The sequence below is a fragment of the Prionailurus viverrinus genome, chromosome C2 (genome assembly GCF_022837055.1).
Source record: "Prionailurus viverrinus isolate Anna chromosome C2, UM_Priviv_1.0, whole genome shotgun sequence".
NCBI classification, from domain to species: domain Eukaryota; kingdom Metazoa; phylum Chordata; class Mammalia; order Carnivora; family Felidae; genus Prionailurus; species Prionailurus viverrinus.
Window position 1 is genome coordinate 79,810,342 of NC_062569.1, and position 23,389 is coordinate 79,833,730.

The 23,389-nt window shown below is 42.4% G+C and overlaps 1 protein-coding gene across 11 annotated transcripts in view; it reads left to right on the forward strand.

Moving 5' to 3' along the window:
* LPP (LIM domain containing preferred translocation partner in lipoma) overlaps window positions 1-23,389 on the forward strand; it is a 677,058-nt gene that overhangs the window by 213,646 nt on the left and 440,023 nt on the right. For all 11 annotated transcript variants that reach the window (XM_047874816.1, XM_047874813.1, XM_047874824.1 and 8 more), the window contains one exon: window positions 16,273-16,477. In XM_047874816.1, coding sequence (XP_047730772.1) covers window positions 16,288-16,477 — 190 coding nt within the window. In that variant the 5' untranslated portion in view covers window positions 16,273-16,287. The remainder of the gene's footprint in view (window positions 1-16,272; window positions 16,478-23,389) is intronic.

Genomic DNA, 23,389 nt, shown 5'->3' on the forward strand with positions numbered 1-23,389 from the left:
TGTTCTATGTGCTACAGGAACTGAGACAGTTATGACAGAGTGGAGCTGGTTTCTCTTCTCTTTTGGACATGATTGTTTGTTACAATTCTGATCACCATTTCTTCCCCTACATTATAAAATTGTAAAATTATGGCTATATTTATATTTCCTTTTGCTGCCTGGGCTTGAAAAGTCCCATTTGGGGCGCCTGGGTGGCTCAGTCGGTTGGGCGTCCGACTTCAGCTCAGGTCATGATCTCACATCTGTGAGTTCGAGCCCCGCGTCGGGCTCCATGCTGACAGCTCGGAGCCTGGAGCCTGCCTCGGATTCTCTCTCTCTCTCTCTCTCTCTCTCTCTCTCTCTCTCTCTGTCTCTCTCTCTCTCTCTCTCTCTCTCTCTCTTTCTCTCTCTGCTCCTACCCCTGCTCATGCTCTGTCTCTTTCTCTGTCAAAAATAAATCAAAGTTAAAAAAAAATATTTAAAAAGAAAAAAAGTCCCATTTGTAGCTTTTGTTTGAAATTCCTTTATTAATAATCTCTATATGTATATTACAAAATGCTCTTGTATTTCGTATTTCTCCTGGTCTTCTTAAGCACACGGGAGGTACTCAGAGCAGGGAGTGTGGTCTGCATTTGGCAGATGAGTCAATGCAGGCCCAGTGTGGTCCTGGGAGGCGCTGGCCTGAGGCCACCATTGGAGCTGGTACCCCAACTGCCATTAGATGTATGACGATGCTTCTCCTGACATTTTTCTTCCTGTCCCCAAAACTGCTTCTCTTTTATGAGCTGCAGAGATTTTCTTGTCCAGGACATGAAGAAACTAATGACTTTCCTTGAGAGAGCTAAGCATTAGTGCATTTGCCTATTATTTCTTTCACTCTGTGACTGAGTGGCCTGAGTACTTTGAGCAAAGAGAGTGCATGTAAATATTCCCCTTTCCTTCAGACAGTGAGGCAGACATTTGCAAAGAAGATGGAGTCCCTGAAGAAACTGTGCCTGTTTTCTCTAGTATTCTTAACAACCACTGCAACCACGAGTTAGATTTTTTTTTTTTCTCCCTGCGGCTTTCCAGCTGGAGGCTGCCATCGTACATAGCGTTTGGGGGTCACTGATTCCTGTTCCTATTTTAACTATATGAGTTCTGTGTATTATGTGACCTTTGTGTTCTGACCTTCAGATTTAGGGAACTGGAAATTTAGGAAGTTTTGTTAGGACTTAAATCCAAGTAAATTCCCTCGTGAGTACAAAGACTCATAGAGATGTGGAATGTTACAGTTTAAGGGGACTTTCGTCCATGTGGCCCCTTAATTAGAAAACGTGGCCATTTAGGGACAGAGCTGAGGCTAGATCGCTGAGATTAGATGATCCTTCTACGGCTTTGCTCCGCATCACCGAGTGTTGCCTCTTCCCATCAGAAGCGGGGCTCTGAAGGCTGGTGCTGTGTGAGCTCTGTGCATGGCTCAGGTCCCTAGCGAAGATCTGAGCTCTTCCATCAGCACTCAGGATTTGTTTGCACAATGAATGATTTGAACCTGTCTTTTTTGTTGCTATTATGTCATTATTGCTATTGGCAAACAATTGTAAGGATAACGTGGGGGATTTAGTTGCTGTTTACCATGGGAAACAAACCCCTCTAGGTATTTTAGGTGGGAAGGATTGAATACATGATATTAGGTGCTTCTAAATAATTGGAAGGATCATATCCAGCGGGCTCAAGCCTGAGCTTCCAGTAAGAAAACCCAGAACCACACAAGATTGTTACATTTTCCACAGTCAGGACTGCAGAGAATCATGAGGCTACCACAGAACTGTTGGCTTGAAGAATGCAGTGCCGTACTTGTGATTAAGAAGCCACGGTCAGTTTCTCAAATTCCACATATGAGTGAGATCATATGATATCTGGATTTCTCTGACTGCTTATTTCACTTAGCATAATACCTTCCAGTTCCGTCCATGTTGTTGCAAATGGAAAGATTTCATTATTTTTCATCACTGAGTAGTATTCCATTGTGTGTGTGTGTGTGTTTGTTTGTGTGTGTGTGTGTGTGTGTGTGTGTATACGTCTTCTTAATCATTCATCAGTAGATGGACATTTAGGCTCTTTCCATACTTTGGCTATTGTTGATAGTGCTGCTATAAACATTGGAGTGCATACGCCCCTTCACATCAGCATTTTTGTATCCTTTGGGTAAATAACCTAGTAGTGCAATTGCTGGGTCATAGGGTAGTTCTATTTTTAACTTTTTGAGGAACCTCCATACTGTTTTCCAGAATGGCTGCACCAGTTTGCATTCCCACTTACAGTGAAAAAGGGTTCCCCTTTCTCCGCATCCTCGCTAACATCTGTTGTTTCTTGAGTTGTTAATTTTAGCCATTCTGAACAGTGTGAGGTGGTACCTCATTGTGGTTTTGATGATTATACACAGTTTAATGACATTCTTCCACTAAATTGTGACTTTTGGCTGTTTGGGTAACTTGCAGTAGTAAACTTGACAAGATGAAATCGGTACTAGTTAACAAAGAATAACTAATAAGTCAAGGTTTTGTTCATAATGTTAAAAAAAAAGAAACCAGGGTCAGGAAAGTAGCCACTGGACCCTGAGACATGGAGTCCAGCCACTCCTCCACCATAGCTGCTTCCTGAAAACCCCAAGGCTACAGGTGAGATGTGGGAATGTGGATGCAGAAAAATCCCATCTCCGCGGCCATGCTTCCAGCAGAAAACAAGCCGGAGCTACAGGAACATGGCCTTTGTCTTATTTTCATCTTCCAAATATCAAGCCAGTACAGATAACTTGGCAGAATCTCTTTTGTGATGAAGCCCTTCCTGCAAGCCCATCTTTGCAATATGGCAGGTTTGCGTGCTTATCCACCGTATTCAACACAGTAAGGGTTACAGTTTTTACATTTGGGGCATGTCTTCCATGAGCCTTTGTGTGCAGTGGATACCACACTGAGGATGGATTAATAATTCTGTTCTAGAAGACCTCTGTTTGTCAGTGCAATTAATTATATAGCAGAAGGTAATGCAACCACTTTACTTTAGGGAATCCCTAAGGGAAATTCCTATTTATCAGAGAAAATGCCATAAGGAGGGAAGATCCTGAGCTGGGAGAGTATTCTAAACTGTTTTGGTTTGAAACATCTTGGAAAGTACTACGAGAAGATATGCAATATGATGATATAACAGTGCTTACCATGTCTGGGGGGGAGGGTTCCGTCTTTGGCAAAGGGTTGTCGACTTTCCATCTTGTACGCTTCCCCCCTTCCCCCACCCCTGCAGAATATACATTTAGAATTTGCAATGGAAATCAATATAAAATAGTTTATTTAAAATAAATACGATAGACTTATAGCCTGTGGGCCTGCATTGAATTCTTTCAACTTCGTCTCCCTTAACTCGTGTAACCCCTATTTAGAAATGTAAAACAATTATAAGTGATCTCTATCACCTTTACTCTTGTACCCTAGTGAATACATTTGGACACATTTCAATTTCTTGTCTGCTCCCTTATTCTTCCTGTTCCAAATTATGAATCAGGCCAACCTGTTGTCCTTCTACTTGAAATCTTTGGTAACATTGGTGAAGGTAGGAGACAGGAGTGAGCAGGTGGTAAAGATGTAATCGAAGTAAATAGTGTCATTTCCTAGGGCAATATTCTTTGCTTCAGAAGAAAGGCTGAGTGCGTAGGGTAGTTGGTACTAACTTCTGCTAGATTTCTGCTGTATCTTGCATTCTCCTACTCTTATAGAATCTTTTTAGTACATTCTTTCCTTCTTTTTGGGAAGCACATGCTTCTGGAGCAGGGAAGCCCCAAAGCCTCCTCTACTTAACCCTGGTTACTGCTTGGCCCTCTTAGCAGTGGCAGTAATAAAGTCAAAGTATGGGAAGTCTTTGACCTTTGGGAGAAGACACTACCATATTCAGAATTTTCTTGAATGCAGCGACCGAAACCACGTTATCACAGTATTATAAGTAAATGACTATATATAGTCATTTGGGGCTCCTGGGTGGCTTACTTGGTTACTTGGTTACTTGGTTAACCTCTGACTTCGGCTCAGGTCGTGATCTCGTGGTTCGTGAGTTTGAGCCCCGCGTCGGGCTCTGTGCTGACAGCTCAGCGCCTGGAGCCTGCTTCAGGTTCTGCTCTCCCTCTCTCTCTGACCCTCCCCCATATCACCCTCTGTCTCTGTCTCTCTCAAAAGTAAATAAAAACTTCAAAATATAATAAAGTGGGACACCTTTGAGAGTGAAAAGGGACACTGTTAATAATTAGATCAAAACAACAAGCATGCATTGGATATCTGGTCACCCTAATTATAATGAACTGTGGAGATTGATGTTTGAGATGTGAACTGACATGAAAACAGATCTTAATTCTTTATATTCACCAAAATTTAAGCTTACCTTCTTTTTATGTAGTACTCAATTGCTGAGCACTGATAATGGAATAGATTCTGTATTAAGGAATAGGAAAATAAAAGAAGATGCCATCTTTGTTCTTTATTTACTTGCAGTGGCTGTTATAATATTAGAGCAGCAGGTTTTCAACCTGGCTCATAGCATGGCCCACATAGGAAGTCTAGGAAAGTAATGCATTTTGGACTACCCCCCCCCCCCAACTCCCATCACATTGAGATGTATTCTGCCAAAAATTTAAATAAGGTTCAAGGAACTGTTCTATCAATTTGTTTATTTTATTCTTGGGATTTTCTTTATTTAAAGTATTTGTTTATTTTTAATAAATAAAGACAGAGAGACAGAGTGTGAGTGGGGGGAGGGGCAGGGAGAGAGGGAGACACAGAATCCGAAGCAGGCTCTGGGCTCTGAGCTGTCAGCAGAGAGCCCAACGTGGGGCTCGAACTCGTGAACCATGAGATCACGACCTGAGGGGAAGTCAGAGGCTTAACCCACCGAGCCACCCAGGTGCCCCATCAAATTATTTTAAATATCTGGAGGGCTGCCATGTATCCGAGGGCTTGTGGTTCCAGAGGGCAGGGGTAGGACTGACAGATGTTTTTTAAGAGAGCAAGGGCTTCAGCTCCACATAACTTTTTATGTGTAGTTACAACTTTTCTGCCATGGAAGGGACTGTCTTGTGAGGTAATGAATTCCTGGTCATTAGATACGTATAAGCAAACTCACAGATGGTGATTACATTTCACCTTTAGCTCATCTTAGAAGAAATATCTTCATTAACAGTTTCATGCTTCTGGGATATTAAAATTCTGTATTGGTGAATGTTGTTGCCCACTACCTTACAAATCTAAAGTGTGCTGTGTGCGTGCATGCGTGCGTGCGTGTGTGCGTGCGTGTGTGTATGTGAGTGATTTCCCCAGAATAATAGCCGACCTAGTGCCTTCTTCACACGTTGCATTGTCTTTTATGCACGGTGGCCTGTAATTGATAAAAATGCAGGGGGCACAGCATCAGTACTCTCGTGGAGGGAGATTTAAAAGGGAATAACATTCACCTATGTCATTCTGAAACTGATCCAAAACAGCCTGGCTCGTTTTTACTCAGCTGCCATTGGTCAATGCCTCCACAGATTTTGTCTCTGTTTCAAAATCTTGAAATAAAAGTGGAACAACTTCCAACGTGACTTAAGGAAAAGGTCACCAGTTGAAAATGGTTTCAATTGTTTTGCTATTAAATGTGAAATTGCAAAACTAGCCTCTCTTACTTAATTTGAATTTATAACACATTCTAATGAAAAGCCGGTTTGTTTTTCATACCATTTTAAGTACTGACAAATTTCTCCGGGCTCTTGGACTGGTGTTAAAGAAAATTTATTATTTCAGAGCATATGATGATGCATGAAGTTGAAGTTGAGTCTCTTTGTTTCCTAAAACTGTATGTCATGGTGCTTGAAGGTTGAAAATCTGTATCTCTTCTCTAGCCCCCTTTATTTGTCCGATGTCCAGGTGTTTTTATTTAATTTTGCAATATCCTTATATTTTAACCCTGGAGTGAAGCAGATTTGGGGTTTGACAAATTTACGATGAAAATTAAATAATAGGGAAACAAAGATTGCATCGGAAACTTTATAACACTATTGCCCAAACTCAATAACAGTCATTCAAATGACAGTGTCTAAACTCTGAGCAAAGGCTGTAAGCTAGTTTATAATCAGTAGTTGTGATATTAGGGTACAAAGAGCATAGTTGACAGGTGACAGGTTTTTGAGCAATTTAATATTTGGAAGTCTCAAGTATAACGGTTAACACTGTGTCTTATTGCTGTGATCACTCTTAGTGGGTTTATGGCCTGAATAAACATTGCCTCATAGAGTCACATGCAGTATTGTCCCATGAAAATATGGCCTGAGATTTGTCAATGGTGGCTTCCTGTTCAGTGAAGACAAAATTAAATATTTCAACTTTGCCAACTTATAGCTAAAGCAGAATTTTTTTCTGTTGCTCTATTTGTTTTTATTGGGACATCAAAGTGATTTTTAAAAGTGTATTTATTTATTTATTTAGAGAGAAAGCGAGTGGGCGAGGGGTGGAGAGAGAGGGAGAGAGAGAATCCCATGCGGGCCCTGGGTTCTCAGTGCAGAGCCTAACACAGGGCTGGATCTTAGGAACTATGAGATCATGACCTGAGCTGAAATCAAGAGTTGAAAGCTTAACCGACTGAGCCAACCAGACACCCCTAAGAGTGAATTAAAACAATTTTTTTAATGTATTTATTTATTTTTGAGGCAGAGAGAGAGCCTGAGCAGGGGTGGGGCAGAGAGGGAGGGAGACACAGAATCCAAAGCAGGCTCCAGGCTGTGAGCTGTCAGCACAGAGCCTGACGTGGGGCTCGAACTCATGGAGTGTGAGATCATGACCTGAGCTGAAGTCGGAAGCTTAACCGACTGAGGCACCCAGGCGCCCCAAGAGTGAATTTTTAATAAAGGAAAGTCCAAACAAAATATTAAAAAATCGAAATCAGTTAAAACATCCCTCAAACTGCTAATAAAATTCTATGACCTGTCTAATGGGCATGACAGACTGGTAAACACTAAAACATAGTGTTTACATGTTTTCAAACAAGTTGGAGCAGGCTGTCGGGAACACAGACAAGTGAACAGCAATTAACTTGAGTACCTACTCCTGTCGTGGTGGGTTTGGAATGAGAAGGTTTCAGGTGCTACCAGAGAGATCTCTAGGCCTCATTAGCGATTGTATTGGTGGCTTTTCCACACTCTTGTGTTTCATCCTCGTGGTGGGGCGAGATGTAAAGTCGGATTTTAAAACCTGTATGAACCAGGCACTCAGAATCTCATCCTTGTAAATTCAGATTTCCACATTTAGTAGATTTTCTGAGTGCAGAGGCTATAGGTATTTTTTGCCCCTTTCTCTTAGCCTTGGACAGAAAACTACCTGTTGTTAGAATCAGAGTCTTAGAACAAACCTTCTCCGTTGGGGCGCCTGGGTGGCTCAGTCAGTTAAGTGTCTGACTTCGGCTCAGGTCATGATCTCGCGGCTTGTAAGTTCGGGCCCCGCATCAGGCTCTGTGCTGACAGCTCACAGCCTGGAGCCTGCTTTAGATTCTGTGTCTCTCCCTCTCTCCACCCCTCCTATGCTCCTGCTCTGTTTCTCTGTCTCTCAATAATAAATAAACGTTAAAAAAATAAAAAAAAAAAAAAAAAAGAAGAAACCTCCTTAGGAACATAAAATGTTGTCATGAGAGGGGATTTTGGAGATCGTCTTCTTCATGCTAACTATTGTAGAGCTGGAGAACTCGTGGTCCAGGGAGGGTAAAAATTTTCTTGGTCACTTAGCCCAGCGGAACCATTGCTATGGAATGTGACCTAGAGCACAAGGTTGGGGGTCACATGACCTCTGTGCTGATGTTCCACAGCATGGATACTGACTCTTGGAGGAGAGATTCTTTACTCTTGTGTCCATTTCTGTGCCTTTGCCCCCCTTTTCCAGTTCTCATCCAATAATCAGTAGACTTACAGCCTTGCTTATTGAAACTTTGCTACTGCAAACGCTTTTGGGGAGCAAAACACCTGGGTTTGAATCCATCCCTGATGGTGATTACCTGCTGTGTTACCTTGGAAGAGTTACTTCAGCTTCTCTAAATCTTGGGTTTTGGATTTTCAAATTAGAAGAACAAATGAGTCCCTACAGTTTGTCACAGTGGGACTCTATGACTTCTTGGCCAGTGTCCCGGCTGTTGCCACCCAAGTCTGTTTTCGACTGATGAGAGTTAGTAATTGCTTTGGTCCCATTCTGCTTTTTACCTTCTCCTGAGTGTCCTGCTCTTCAAGTACTATTGTTTCCCTGTCAGAGTTGATGGTTCCCTTTTCCTGCGACATTCTGAATCTGAAATGAAAGCTCAGTGTGGACATTGATCTCTGTTCTACTTCACCTCTTTATCAGAAACCAGTGCTTACTTGTCTGGAATGATGCTTCTCCCCCTGCTGCTTCTCCATTTGCCTGGGATCTGCAATGCAGTGGGACGTTTCCCGTCACCAGTGGTGTTGCCACTAATGAGGATTGTGCCTTCAGCATTAATTTGTATTCATACTAACCCTGTGCAAGGCAGGTTGGTATTTTCTGCGTGGATTCCTATCCTGTCTTCTTTCACTTTATACTCCCTGGTCAGTGGGACTCAGGAGTTAAGACAGGGGTGTAAGAAACCTGAGTTCACTCAATTTGCAGACTTGTAGGAGGACATGAGCAGTGGAAGCAATGGCAGCAGGCATCTTTTGTTTAATAGATAGGGAGAGACACTGCGGTTCAAGGAGGTCAAGGGACTAAAGTCACCATCGAGTTGATTAGTGGCTGAGCTAGAAATTACATCCGAGTCCTCTGTATTTAAGTCCAGAGCTTTTTCCAGTATTTCCAATTGTGTCTCCGATAGCCTATATAAAGGTTTGGCATTTCTGCAGAGTTATTCTGTAGTCACCCCTTCCAAGTAATGCCAGCTGTCCATGCAGAGAATGGGGCGCTTAGCCAGTGCTGGGCCAGAGTTGCCTGTAGAGAGAAGTTGAGTGAATACATTGACATTTTCAGCCCATGGCAGATCCCGCTTTGCCCTTCCGGCTCTCCTCTGACCTGACGCTTCAGAGGAAGAGTGATCACATTTGCTCTTCAGCTAACAATTTGTGTAATTTTCAGCCTGCCGTATTCTTTAGCGTTGTCTTCCCACACTTCCGTCACATGCCACGGTAGATCTGCTTCGTAATTACACTGGTAGGGACTTACCTACACCACTTGGGAAAGGTTTGCCTAAAGTACTTATTTACTTGTGCATAATAAATCTTGATTGATACCTCGGTAGTCTCTGAGATCAATCTAAGATTCCCTCCTGCCATGGGGAGGATTGAAGAGTCAGGGAAACGGGTGACCAAAAAAGAAGGAGGAGGAGGAGGAGGAGGAGGAGGAGGAGGAGGAGGAGAGGAAGAAGAAGAAGAAGAAGAAGAAGAAGAAGAAGAAGAAGAAGAAGAAGAAGAAGAAGAAAAATAATAGAGGGCTGTGCTTTCTTACTGATGAGCTCAGAGGAGAATTGCAGATGATCTGGAATTTCCATGATTTCGCTTGTTGGGGGCCTGTTCTACAGTCAGGATCTCCTACAGTCAGGATCTTCCATGGAATCAGAAGAGTCTGTGAATAGGGTTGTCGTTAGTCTTCATCTAATCCATTCACCTCGTTTTCAGAGGCGGACACTGCCATCTCACAGAGGGAAGGCTGCTGTGTGAGTTCATGGCAGAGCTCAGCCTGAAAACTGGGTCTAATTCAGAGGATCAGGTATCCTCCAGCTGAACACCGAGATGGAGACAGGATGATTAGCTGTAGCCCAGAGAGAGAAGCACAGTGTATCATTTTAGTAGATTGTTAAGAAAGCAGTTTGAAATTGTAGGAAAGTATTGACCTTTAGATAAAGGGGAAAGATGGCCAAACCCCTCCAAAGTTAAAGGCAAGGTATTATTTAAATCTCTAATGCTCGTTTAAATAAAGAAAATGTGAAGGGACATGAATCCTGAACTTAGGCTGCCATCAGCTACTTCTGATATTTCAGTCACTTAGCATCCCAGTCTCTCAAGTTTTCTACCACTAACATAATGTGTTAGTACTTGTCTCTTCCCTCAGTATCATTCATTTATTAGCAAACACTGACCACGAGCCAGGCTTTGGGTTAATTGCCAAAGGAGATTTAGGGACTAATGCAACATGATTTAAAGATTAATACAAACGCTCTAAGTCAATTATTTTCGGCCCTTCAATCAGCATATATATGTAAAGATCCCCAGATGAGTCTAGTGTATAGACAGTTTTGAAAACTATTACATTAAGCTTCTAGAGCTTAGTGTTAGATGGTACTCTGCAATGATTTGTTTGTTGTTTTTAAATTTTGGTGACCCATGTAAATGTTCACAGAACTGTACAGTATTGATTTCAGGAAAGAGGAAAACTTGAGCAAACACTAGTTAGTTCTATTTTTGTGGCTGACGATGACATGTCGTTCACATGGTGTCTTTAGAGAGGCTCAGTAGCTCTTTTTTTTCTTTCTAAGTATTAGATCTCACTTTACCTATAGTCCTAAGTTTTCTCATGTGCAGAGGAAGGATTTTAGGCATCATATGGTCTTTTGTGGCTGTTTGTGTTCTGTGGTGCTTTGAGTAGTTTGGTCAGACTACTGGCTTCATCAGTGTGTGAGCCTGTGGCTCATGATGGTTATTGTTTGATGGTTATTGAGAAGACATTATGGCAAGTAGTGTCCAGGAGCTAGGAATGGAGATAAGAGCACAATTGACTGTTTCTAAGTGTAACTTCCTCTGGTTTGTGGGTTTTTTTTTTCTTTCCTTCAAAGAAGAAGGTGATATCATGATGAAGACCATGGATTTGGGATTGAAGACCTAGGCCCAAGCTTCAGTTTTGCTGTTGGTTAGCGTATGTATCTTTGAGCAAGTTTTCTAACTCTTACAGTCTTTCTTGATCTGCTGAATATGGAGAATAATAACCTTACGTCATATGATAGTCAAGAGAATTATGTGATTGTTAGAAAATTGCTTAGCGCATAGTAATTCTGCAATAAACACTGGCTGTTTATCATCAGTCCATGGCTTTTTTGTACCCAATGAACAGCTAGGAGGAGAGGACCAAGAGCAATGGAGAGGGTAATTAAGTGAAACTTCTTAGGTTCTTCTTAATTGCTTTGCATGTGACGCTAGTTCCAGAAAGACCAGGGAGCCCAGCTCTCTGCCTCCCTGCAGCAGTAGGCATTTTGCTTAGATGAGGGCCATTTCTCTTGTTTGCCTCTCCTGTGATGGTGTTTGTGTATTTTCACAGCCTCTCTGGAGATCTTCCCTTTCACTTCTTGCTTTCGCAATGATTGTAAGCTTACAGTGAAACTGACCTAGAACCAGAGGAAGTAAGAGCAGAGTGAGTTTTGGTCCAGCAAAACCAGCTCTCACCACTGCTTATCTTTGTGTTTATGTTGGTCTTTCTTGGAGAAGCTGAGAAACCCCAACTGACATGTTCTAGTTCATCTGTTCACTAAAGTTGTGAGATTTCCTCAAACCTATTTATCAAAATACAGGGCTGTAATTCAGGTTTCGGAGAAGGAAAGCCCTATAGAATATTAGAGCTGACTGGGACTTTACAGACATTCGTTTTGCAAATGAGTATCCTCTCTTGTTAAAGGTCACACTGGCGAAGCTGAGACTGGAACTGGGGACACGGGGACTCCATGTCTGTGTTGTTGTGTTTGTCACCTTCCATGAATCCATCCGGAACATAGAGCTTTACTCTTACTTAGAGTGGGTACTCTTGTTAGATTACTGTTCAAAGATAAAAGTTCTAGCTTCTCATTTCTCTGTATAAAACTTTTAAAAGGCAAGCTCAGTTTATATCTTCCAAACCTTTTCCCCAAATATTCTCCTTGAGTCCCTCATTTTAGTACAACCCGCCTGTTTCCCTGTCCCATGGGAAGACCTTGCTTCTTCCTTGAGCTTGTAGTATTTCCAGGCATTGTCTTTGTTGGTCCATTTATCTTTCAGAGCCACCCAGCTTTCAAAGTCCCTGTCAAGGCCCACCCCTGCCTATGCTAGCTCTTGTCACACACCCCGGTTCTTTTTGTACACTGCGTATTGCTGTCTCTTTTCACATATGTAAATGTCTCTTTTGCAGGTAGGCTTTAAGCTTCTTGAGTACAGGACGAGAATATGATTCATCTGGAGCTCGAGTGCCAGGCAAATACAGTTATTCATTCATTAAATTAACAGACGTTTTTACTGAGTGTCTATCATGCATTAGGTCCTGGGACTCAAGGAAGATAATTACTTCTGCTCTCAAGGATTCAAGAGTTTAGTGTGGGATACAGGCCGGCAGAGAGGCAGAGATGTGTGAAGAGCACAGTATTCTAAGTGCTGTGGAAGTTAACTTGAACCGGTTGAGAGAAAACGTGAATCATGTCCTTCAGGACTAGTAGGAAGTGATGCTCGGGATCTAAATGATGCATAATAGAGGAGACAGCATTTTTAATTGAGAGGTAGCTGCATCGAAAGGGAGGGAGATAAAACTAGCGGAAATGGATGATTTTCCAGCAGAACATGAAAATAACCTCCAAAGAAGCATAAAACTGCTGCAGCTATCATAGAAGTTACTGGAAATATGATTCAGATCTATTATTAAAGAATCACATCCAAATGACTTTACACTAAGTTCTGATAAACTTTTAAAGATCAGATAATTCTAATCTCCTCAGTAGGAAACAAATCCACACGGTAGAAAAGGATGTAGAACCCTCATGTTAAAACCGAATAACGAGAAGTAAAACAAGTAGAGAAAAAAATACTACAGGATAATCTTACTTACGATTATCGGTAAAAAAATTTCTATACACATTAGCGTATTTAATTCATCAATATATCAAATAGTACAACTGTGAGTAGGCTTTTTTTCCTAGGAATGTAGACATGGTTCAATATTTGGAAATCTATCAAAATGATTAATTCCATTGCTAAATTAAGGAAGAGAAAAGAGTTGACTCTATCACTGGAGGCTAAGAAGGAAGATACAGAGATTCTAAAGAGGGATGAGTAAACAAACAGATCAACATTCATTCATTCACACACTTATCTGTAACATGGCTTGCTTAAAGACTTTCTAGCCAGCATTGCTGGCTCATATAGTGAGACTACTCAGAAGTCATATAGTGAGACTACTCAGAAGCTTCCCGCTCACTGGGTCAGTCCCTGTGGATTGTTGTAAGCATGATACAAGTACTAGAAGACCCCAAAATTAAGCTACTCTTTTGTTGGGAAGGTGGAGTTCGGAAAATGTTCACAGCATCAGACACATTTGTGGTGGGTCAAGATTAAAAAAAAAAAGAAAAGAAAAATAGGGCTTGGTAGAAAGTGAAGGTTGGTATAAAGTGATGGGAGGAAAATGGCAGTGTAGATGGTGGGCACAGCATTTGAAATTCATTACAAATGCTCTGAATGGTGTTATTGGACCCCTGTTGACATGTGGAAGAATGGTATGAGGAGATGCCATAGAGGTCATCCGCGAACAGATAGATGGCCAGGCCCTGGCACTCTCAGGGGGTGGGGCTGGAGCTGTGTCTATGAGGAGGGCAATACCAGGGTACCATGAGGTACTGGGGATGACTGTAAAGATGGTGCAGTCAATTACTTGCATCTTGATGCTGAAGTTCGCATTTCTTATACTTTCCCAGAAGTTGCCTGTTCTTTTATATCTACGGCATATCTGAAAAAGCCAGGATTCTACAGTCAATTGGCAATGTGGGATTGATCTGGAAATGTGCCTCTTTGCTTTAGAAATCACTGCATCCTATAGTAACCCATTTTTTAAAGTTCCTATTTTGGAATGACTTTAGGTTTAGAGAAAAGTTGCGAGGATAATGTTAACGTACAGCTAAAATGTATACTACAAATGTGCATAGGGCATGAGAGTTTTTAAAGCTTTATTTTATCCTACTTGGTCCTGACTTGTGCTCACTTTAGTCATGTTGAAAGCAGAACAGACACTTTCATCCCCTTTCAGTAGGAGACTGAGACTCAATTAAAAAAAGTACATACACAAAACCGAGATTAGTATTCTTCAATCCTGAGAGAAATCTTCTCATATGATTGTTAATTTGCTGCCAGGCTTCAGAACAATGAGTAACCCAGACTCATGGTTTCCATATTGGTTTTGTGCTTGGCCTTAATGGTGGTTTTAGAAATGTGTAAAATATGGTCATTGCCCTTTCCTTTTTTAATATTTTATTTATTTTTATTTGAGAGAGAGAGAGGGAGAAAGAGCAAAGTGGGGATGCTGGGGTAGAGGGAGTGAGAGAGAGAATCTTAAGCAGATTCTCCATGCTCAGCGTGGAGTCAGATGCCAGGCTCGATCCCACGACCCTGGGATCATGACCTGAGCTGAAATCAAGAGTCGGACACTCAATCTACTGAGCCACCCAGGCACCCTGGTCGTTGCCCTTTCAAAGGACTCACAGTTTAATAAGTGTCTGTACATAGCCTGTGCACAAGGTACAAGGGAGGGAGAGGAAAAGAAGCTCCCTACAACCAGACTGAAAAGCCAGGGTCATCACTGCCTTCAGCAACAGAAGCCTCCTGATTCCTAGTTTAGAGGCTTCCTCAATGATTCCCGTCATCCCCTTCTAAAAACGGAGAAAACTATTGCAAGCATTTTCTTTCTCTCACTTTGCATAGCACTTTATAGTATATAAGACACTCTAATGTTGTTATCTCATTGGTTGTCCTAAAACTCTGCGAGTTAGTGGGGGCAGGGCTTGATCTTAACTCTGAGAGAGTTGAGGTACCTGAGGCCCTGATGCAGGGTCAGGGTTGGCGGGGGGGGGGGGGGGGGGCGATGTTCAAGGTCATGCCATTCCTTCTGATACTACCTGGCCAACACTGCGCCCTTCCTATCACTGTCACCCCATCTCCGGTGCCATGCCATGGACAGAGGCCTTTATTTTTCTCTGTTTCCAGTGTTCTTTGTTTTTACAGACATCTGGAGGTAATCATGGAGCCCTCTCAATTAATTCAGTTCAATTAATAAATTACTGGGTGGATGTGGGGCTGCGAGTCGGCGCAGGGTGGCTTCCGGGCCTCCCTGTGCTGGAGAGCTGTTGCAATCAGGCTTGGAGAGCCCTCCTCTTCAGCAAGATGTCCGGGAAGCTCAGCCCCAGCCTGCAGGCTCCCTGGAGGGGTGACTGGCTTACTCTGACAGACAAGACATCCTTTTTTTTTCCTCACATAGCATATTGTAATCCCATCAGAACAGTACATTGGCTGGGCTGTCCCTCTCCTCCCCCCCCACCAGCTAAGTTGTTCATAAATCTTCCCTATGATACTGGCTCAGCACAGCTCCTGATGCTTGGTCATGTAGGGCTGACCTGTTCATTACAGGTGTTGAATATCCCTAGTGTCTCGCTACTAAGCACCGGTATGGTCCCAGGCATTGTGGCCAACAAAGTCCCCCTCCCCCCGATTTGCAAGTGCCCCCTTGGTGGGGAGCAGGACGGTTCTTCTAAGAGGGATCACTTGAAAGTATCCGGACATGCCCTGGTTACGCCCTTGTTTCAAGAATAAACTTTGGGTGCCTCCTTAATGCTGACCTAATACATTCAGGCTCCCCGGGCTAGGGTGCAAAGCTGTCTGGGCATTGGTTGCATCCCATGTTTTTGTTGTTTGCTCGCTGCTTTTCCTTATTCCCCCTCCGGTCACACCAAGCATAAGTGCTGTGTACTTTTCTGCCTGTGCCACTTTGCTGACACGGTTCGGACTGGCCTCTGCCAGTTCAGGGCCCAGTCTGAGGGGTGCCTCATCAGTGAGGTCTTCATTTTGCTCCCAACAAGAATAATCTTACCTTTTTCTGCATCCCAGAAACACTTTTCTTTCTTTTTTATCTCACTTAGGTAATATCACTTCATTTAGTGACCATGTCGTTGTTTGGTAATCATTTCCATAGGTTATTGATAAAGTTGGAGCGTTTTTGCAACTTGTTTGGTATCAGATTCTCCTTTGGGTTAGGGAACATTTCTTATCATATCCATTTCCTGAAGAGTGTTAGTGTTAAAGAGGTAACTGTCAGAAGAAGTATTCAAGATTGGTGAGGGAGTTTCTATTTTCTCCTCCCATGGTCAGTTTTTCCTGTTCCTTCCCTTCCTCCTCTTCCTGGTCCCCCCATTTACCTTTTCTCTTTCTTCCTTCTCAGAGAGCTTTGTCAAGATTTCAAGTATGGATTAAGATGAAATTATGATAAAGCGAGAGGTGGGTTGCTTCCATTTTTGGAACCAACTGTGTTTATTTCTTTTTAGTTTCAGATTCCGACAATGTCTCATCCGTCTTGGCTGCCACCCAAAAGTACTGGTGAGCCTCTTGGCCATGTGCCTGCACGGATGGAGACCACCCATTCCTTTGGGACTCCCAGCATTTCAGTGTCCACACAACAACCACCCAAGAAGTTTGCACCAGTAGTTGCTCCAAAGCCCAAGTACAACCCATACAAACCTGGAGGTGAAGGTAAGTGGGGGGGATTTTAGAGTTGGGTGCCCAAAGTGGGAGAGTTCAGTATAATAAGAGTGACTCATCTGTCCAGTGTTGTGTTGGAAAAAGGTTAGCTCAAGAATTCGCTGTGCTTATTGTAGTTAATAGACTGTCAAACGTTAAAAAGCATCTAGAAACTATCAAAGCGAACCTTTCTTTTAGGGACATAGAGAGTGAGACCTCTTAGGGGTTATGTGGCTGTGGTTATACAGTGAGTTTGGTCTAGAGCCAAAACTAGAACCTTGGTCTCTTCATTCGTAGCCCAGTGCCCTTCTACCGTGTTATCCTTTCACCTCATCTCATGTAGAGATGTGTCTGCTACCCAGCTGCCCCTCCCTCTTGACATGGGACAAGTGGCCCCATACGGTGCCAGGCAGTGGTCTGATTGGAAACCCATATGAAGGTACCTCACTGGAATTGTTTAACCTTCGTTGTTTAACCTTCTTTCCTCCCCTAGACTACTTAGGATAAAGTTGTCCAGAGAGCTCTGTGAGATCTGCGTTTGTAGAAGGTCATAGGCAAATGTGAATGAAACCTAGTTCTAGAGGTTGTAATGCAGTCCATTCAGTTTTGATCAGGTAGAGTTTGATGATCCACATGAGCTCAGCATCTCAGGTGCATAGGTCCATGCACATTCACACACTGAACCTCTCAGACAGTGCAGGGTGCTGTACTCTTTGCTGGAAGAGTTTCCATATTTTTACCAGTCAATGTCAGCAGCTCATCCAAACCCATGAAATAATGACTTATAACTGACAAGCAGAAGAACGTTCCATTTATGGGAGCTGAGAGAGAGGAGACCTGAAAGGAGATTCAGTACCCCTTTCTCTGTTTTCTCCCTCATCCCACCACCACTTAGAAAAATGACCTTACGTTACCCTCTCCATGATGTTTCTTACTGCTTCTTGGGTGACGGGAGTGTGTTTCTTTCAGCAAGTTTCCGTAAGACTGTGTCACGCCCTGTCATATGGTGCAGTCTTTCTCTTTGCTTCCTAGTCCTCTACCTGTCCCCAGAAAACACTTCATTAGTCTGTTGGTATTGTAAATAGAGTTTAATGACTTCTGGAGTCAGAAGCCTAGTCCAGATATCCAGCTTGTGTGAGATGGCTGGACGCTCAGGCAGGTGGTAGGAAGGTCAGGCATCAGCATGCACTCCTGGGCTGTGGCCATGGATTTTTTGTTCTGGGAGGAGAAACAATAAGACCATCAGAGTGCTACCCTGGAAAAACAGTATGTGACGCTCTTGGTGTTCTACTAATCTCTATGGCAGTGCCTGAGTTTTATAGGCTTTGAAGGAGGCTCCATGTCTGCTCCCAGACTTAGTGGAACTGGTTGTCTTTGTTCTTTTTAGTGGTTGCAGGACTCAGGGCTGGAATTTGGAAGAGAATCCCTCCTCATCAGGATAGGAGGGGCCATATGTTGGCTTCCTTATTTGCTTTCTCTGCATTTCCCCTGTTTGCTTACTGGGGGACTATTGTTTTGTCCCCTCATTTTGGGGGAGAACTGAAATAGACTTCTCTCTCACATGAAAGGACTAAGATAGACTCGCTCCTGGAGTAGGAGGCAAACTTGTGAGGAAGCCTTGGTAAGTATGATAACTGACACACACCTGAGGGGCAGGGGAGGAGGGCAGGTCCCATATTAAGTAGGCGAATACATGGCATATGTGAGAGGGAGGAGGGAAGCAGGTAGTGGTCTCCCTTCAGATCCCTCCACGCCCAATGCTATGTGTGGCAGTGGGTTGGCCCCTTGGGTGACTCTGTGCACTTATGATGCCCCACTCCCTTTGCTGTAGTCTGCGAGGTTCGTTCTCTGTCTGTCTAGTGCTCTGGGGACACTGGCATCCTCTCCAGAACACGGCAGCTCAGGACCATGTGCTCTTTCTCAACATACCACCCCCACCTCTTTTGTCCCCGGTCAAAATCCTACTTGTATCACCTTCTCCAAAATGACCAGACATGGCCTAGATCAGAGGAAACCACTCCCATCCCTGGGAGTGGGATGTTTCCATGTACCTCTGGTTCTGTGAGCCTCACCTTTCTGCTTTTTTTTTTTCCGTTATTCCTCCTGCTTTTGCTCTGCCCCTATTCAGCATGTAGGCTGTACGAGATGCTGCGCTTCTCCGTGATCGTTTTATGGCTTTCTCGTGTTACCCTGTGAGGAAAGAGTTTTTCTCACATGGAAAACCGGAAATGGGAATATGGAGAGGCGAGGTAGTTTTGTGGCTGTTCAGTGTCTGAAGCGCGGCCTTTGTCCTTCCCCAGGTGCTAAACTTGCTTTGCCCTTCTCTTCTTGGCATAGGTGGCTCTCGGGCCCCATGTGATGGTGATACTTCCTTGTAAGAATGTAAGCTTTGTTTCCCCATTTAAGCAACAAGACATGGTTTCTCCCTCGTCCTTATGTTCCTCTTGGCTCCTATTATGCTACTGTGTTTTTAGTAGGAATGATTGTGTATGGTCAAATGTATGTCTGTATGTTCTTATGTGTGTATATATTTGGATGGATGGCGGATGGCTGGATGGGTGAGTACTCGGCTCAGTAATTCTTTTCTTGCAGTAAACAGTTTGGAATATGGCATCCTCATTTCAAGCAACTCAGTCTCATTTAATTTCTGAAGTCTTGATTCTTTCTTGCACTGCTGCCAATCTCGCTCTCTCTCTCTCTCTCTCTCTCTTTTTTTAATATAACCTTTTTTGAATACGTGAAAGAAGAAATTTCCCTTGCATATATACATTTTAAAGATAAATATGGGAAAGGTTCATGGATATTCAGACTTTGTTTTTAAATGAAGCTGCATCTCGTCATCTGCTCTGTATTATGACATGATATTTGTTGAAAGTGTGAGATTTGCTTTACTTTCTATTTAATTGAAATGTTAGTGCATTCTCTGTGACTGTAAACATTTTTATAATTTATGTTTTTTTTTGTCTAAATTTTTATACATTTTTAAAGTTTATATCCATTTTCCTTTTTTTTGTTTTTTTTTGGTTTTTGTTTTTGTTCATTTAGAATGCTCTGTAACATTAGTGAAACCCCCAGATAGTAGGTAAGACAGTTTTGTTTTGTTTTGTTTTGTTTTTTAATTTTTTTTTAATGTTTATTTTTGAGACAGAGAGAGACAAAGCATGAATGGGGGAGGGTCAGAGAGAGGGAGACACACAATTTGAAACAGGCTCCAGGCTCTGAGCTGTCAGCACAGAGCCCGACGTGGGGCTCCAACTCACGGACCGCGAGATCATGACCTGGGCCGAAGTCGGCCGCTTAACCGACTGAGCCACCCAGGCGCCCCAAGACAGTTTTTACCTACAGGGTGAATTGAAGATGCCGGAGTCTTGTGCCTCAGCTCACCTATTTTTCTCCCTTTGGTACATACTCTCCCTCAATTTGTAGCCCATAAAGGTTTTTCATTCATAACTTAATTCAGAGCCTGACCTCTAAGAAGCTTAACTGCAAAGACAGAAAGTTAGAATTAATAGAAAGCATACAGTCGGCCCTTTACTGGTGTGAATGTGGGAAATGCAGGGCAGGGAGTATAAGTTGTTTGCTCAGAGGTGTGTGGCCTGCTCAGGGCTGAGCTCAGGTCCCCTCTGTCTGAGTCTAGACTTATCCAGGACCTCTTAACTATATTCTGGAGAGGACTCTTTCTCACTCCACCATAACCTCTTTATCCATCTCGTAGAATTCTTATCACAATTCTTATCACAAACCTTCCAACAGACTTACTTGTAAATGAGCCTGTCTCCTTCAGTGTACTTGAAGCTTTTGGAGACAGGGACTGCGTGACTCATGCCTTTGCTCCCAATGGCACCAGCGGCACCCCTGCCACATAGTAGGTGCTCTGTGATGTTTGGGGTGGTGGTTAGGCCACAGCAATATAAGCCTGCTTCTTCAGGCACAGATCCCAGCTTCATAGCTACCCATCAGGCATGCCAGTTCTGGAGCCCGACCCACCTGTTTGAATTACTTTTACCCTCCTATACCCATTCCTTGAGCCTTTTAGTCCAGGAGTTGTTGAACCACTGCCACCTGGAAGTTTTCCGTTCCATTTCCCCACCTTAGTTTTATGTCTGCAATTTCTGGGGTTTGTTTTCTCATTTTTAAACTCGGGCTGAGAATGGCCAAGTACCCACATGTTTTCCACATAAGCTTATATTTATGTGATCCCGTATGTCATGATTTTCTTAAAAAAAAATTATTTATTTAAGTCATCCCGGCACCCGCTGTAGGGTTCAGGTCCATGACCCCAAGATCAAAAGTCGTGTGCTCCATCGACTGAGCCAACCAGGTGCCCCAACTCTCATAATTCGTTTATAATGAATTCTGCTAATGACCTTTCTCTAAAGAGCTTTGGCACACTTAAAAGTGGGGTATTGTTTTTCCCAGTTAGTAGCTCTTTAGGCCTTCAGATCCTCATATTTTGCTCATTGTTCTCAAACTTTCCACTGATCTTTTTTTAACAACTTGTGTTCCTTCTGTCCTCTTTGAATGACCCTGCGTTTCCAAATGCCTTTTCATGTTTAATACAGTAGCCTTCATATTTTTTTTTATTAAGTTTTGCCTTCTTACAAAGTTTATCCTGTTAAATGTCCACATCATTTTTTGTGGAATGTTGCTATGTATGTATGATTTTGTCTCATCATCTTCTATTTTAGACTGATGAGAACAAGATAATGCATTTTTTTTTCTGGTCTTGAAAGTAGTAGCCAGTGATTATCTTTATACTGTAATCTGGATCTTCTGTCTGCTCCAAATTTGCAAAATAAATAAATAAATAAATAAATAAATAAACAAATAAAACCAAGAACACAAAGCCTTAGACTATGATGGCAGAACAGGGTATTGATCTTTCTTTTTCTGTTTTTGGTAGATACCAAAGTAATTGAGCTTTCCCACTTTACTAATATGTTATTTTCTTGAGATGGTTCTGAAATTTTCCTGTAATTGCAACTCTGGGAATTGGAAAACAAACGCGCACACACACACACACACACACACACACACACACACAATCTCTTTTTCTCTTTTAATACTTTGGCTGAATGAAATGTGATAATTACAATAGCTTATCATAGAGAATAATTGGTAATGTTTCCAAGTTTGCAAATTTGGGGTTGTCTTGTGGTCTGAAATTTACGTTCTCCAATCTCTATAAAGTTCCTTTAAAGAGCATTTTTTATGTCAGAATTTTGAAAAATTAAATCCCTAGGGTGCAAATTCAAGGTAACACTTTCAGTAGAATCCCTTCGCATTTGTACAGTCCTTTATAGTTTACCCCACACTCCCGTATTCTTTGTCATTTAATTCTTCAAAGGTGATTCTTGCTGTAGCTCTCTGAGTTAGGTAGAGCAGATGTTCTTGCCATTTTGCTGAGTGCTAAACTACCAGAAGTGAAATAACTTATTTAATAATCATGTAGCTAGTAAAATAATAGAGCTAACCTTTACTTTTCATATCTAGGGCTCTTTCTGATGTTAAGGGGTTCTATTTATTGGAGATTGGGTTAGGCAGCTTCATCCACTTTAACTCCATGATTTTTTTATTACATGATTCTTCTTGGAGTTAATTTCAAAGTGGTTGTTCTTTTCACAAACTATTTCCACCTGTATTACCTAATTTACTTCTATATAATATAGATAAGACCTCTGCTTTCAAGCTTTGCCTACCTTGCTTCACCTAGACTTGAAAGGTCTGATCAGTGGTTGAAATGAATTCTAGTCAATGAGGGTCCTAAACCTGAAAACTTGTTGCTAGATCTCTCCATGCTTTCTGCTCCCGTGAGGTTATTAATCCATTTCATGAAGGGGGAATAGTTTTTAGGTGATTTGCTAATCTGGAGTAGATGGGAGTAGCTGGAATAAATTGCCATCACAACTGAATTTCCCATGATGGAGATGGCAGCCAGTCTTCCTTCATTTCTGCTTTCTTGACAAAGCCATTCTTCATGCATTAATCACAACATCTTTGAGCCGCAGGAGTAGAAAAGAGTTTGAAGTTCTTGTAATCCAGTCCTTCCATTTGCCAGATGTGAAAACTCAGTCTAAGAGGGAAGGGAACTGGCTTCCCAAGGTTATCCAAGAGTTTTGCGCTGAACTGGAGCCAGAGCCCAGGTTTCCCAAATGTGCTCATTCCACTGTATCTCCATTGTCTCAGATGGGAAAAGGCAAGACAGGCTTGGTTCGTAGGAATCGGGAAGTCATGGGTTATTGATACTTGGTAGAGAACTAGCCATTAGTGATGTGAAGTGATGTAAACTGGTTAGGCTGGACATATTTGTTTTCTCAACAGAAGTGAAAATGTGAGGGAAACAGATGGCCACCGATGACAATATATTTAAAGAAATAATGTAGCATGGGTTTTCTCTACCATTTTTGTGTTTAACCTATAAGCCAATTTGGTGCTGCTTCTCTTCTTATGGTTAGTAAACTTTTTTTGTTTGTTTGTTTGTAAAAACTTAGAATAGTAGGTGGCAGAAAGTGTAGGGGAACTGACTGTGAATTCTGAACAGTCATATCTAAATATTTAGACTCACAGTGTGCTATCTAGTCTCTGGAGTCCTATAGTTTCTGTCCCCTGCCACCAGAGGTGAATCTGGCCTGTGACTTTGCAGGTACAAACGTGAAACATCTTATTTCTGTAGTCCTGACAGTCCTGTTAAGTTGCCAGCAATCATACAAGAGCGATTGCAGCTTCTTAGACATTTGTTATCATTATGCATGGGCTGTCATGAGGACAGTCACAAAGTCACTGAAACATCAGGAACTCTAATGAGACTCGGGCTTGACTGGCATGCCCCGTTTCTGGTTCAAGGTAAGCGTGTTGAGCCTCGTCTATGACTGTGGAGTGCTGTACATGAGTTTTCATTTTCAGAGCCTTGGCGGGGTGTGTGGG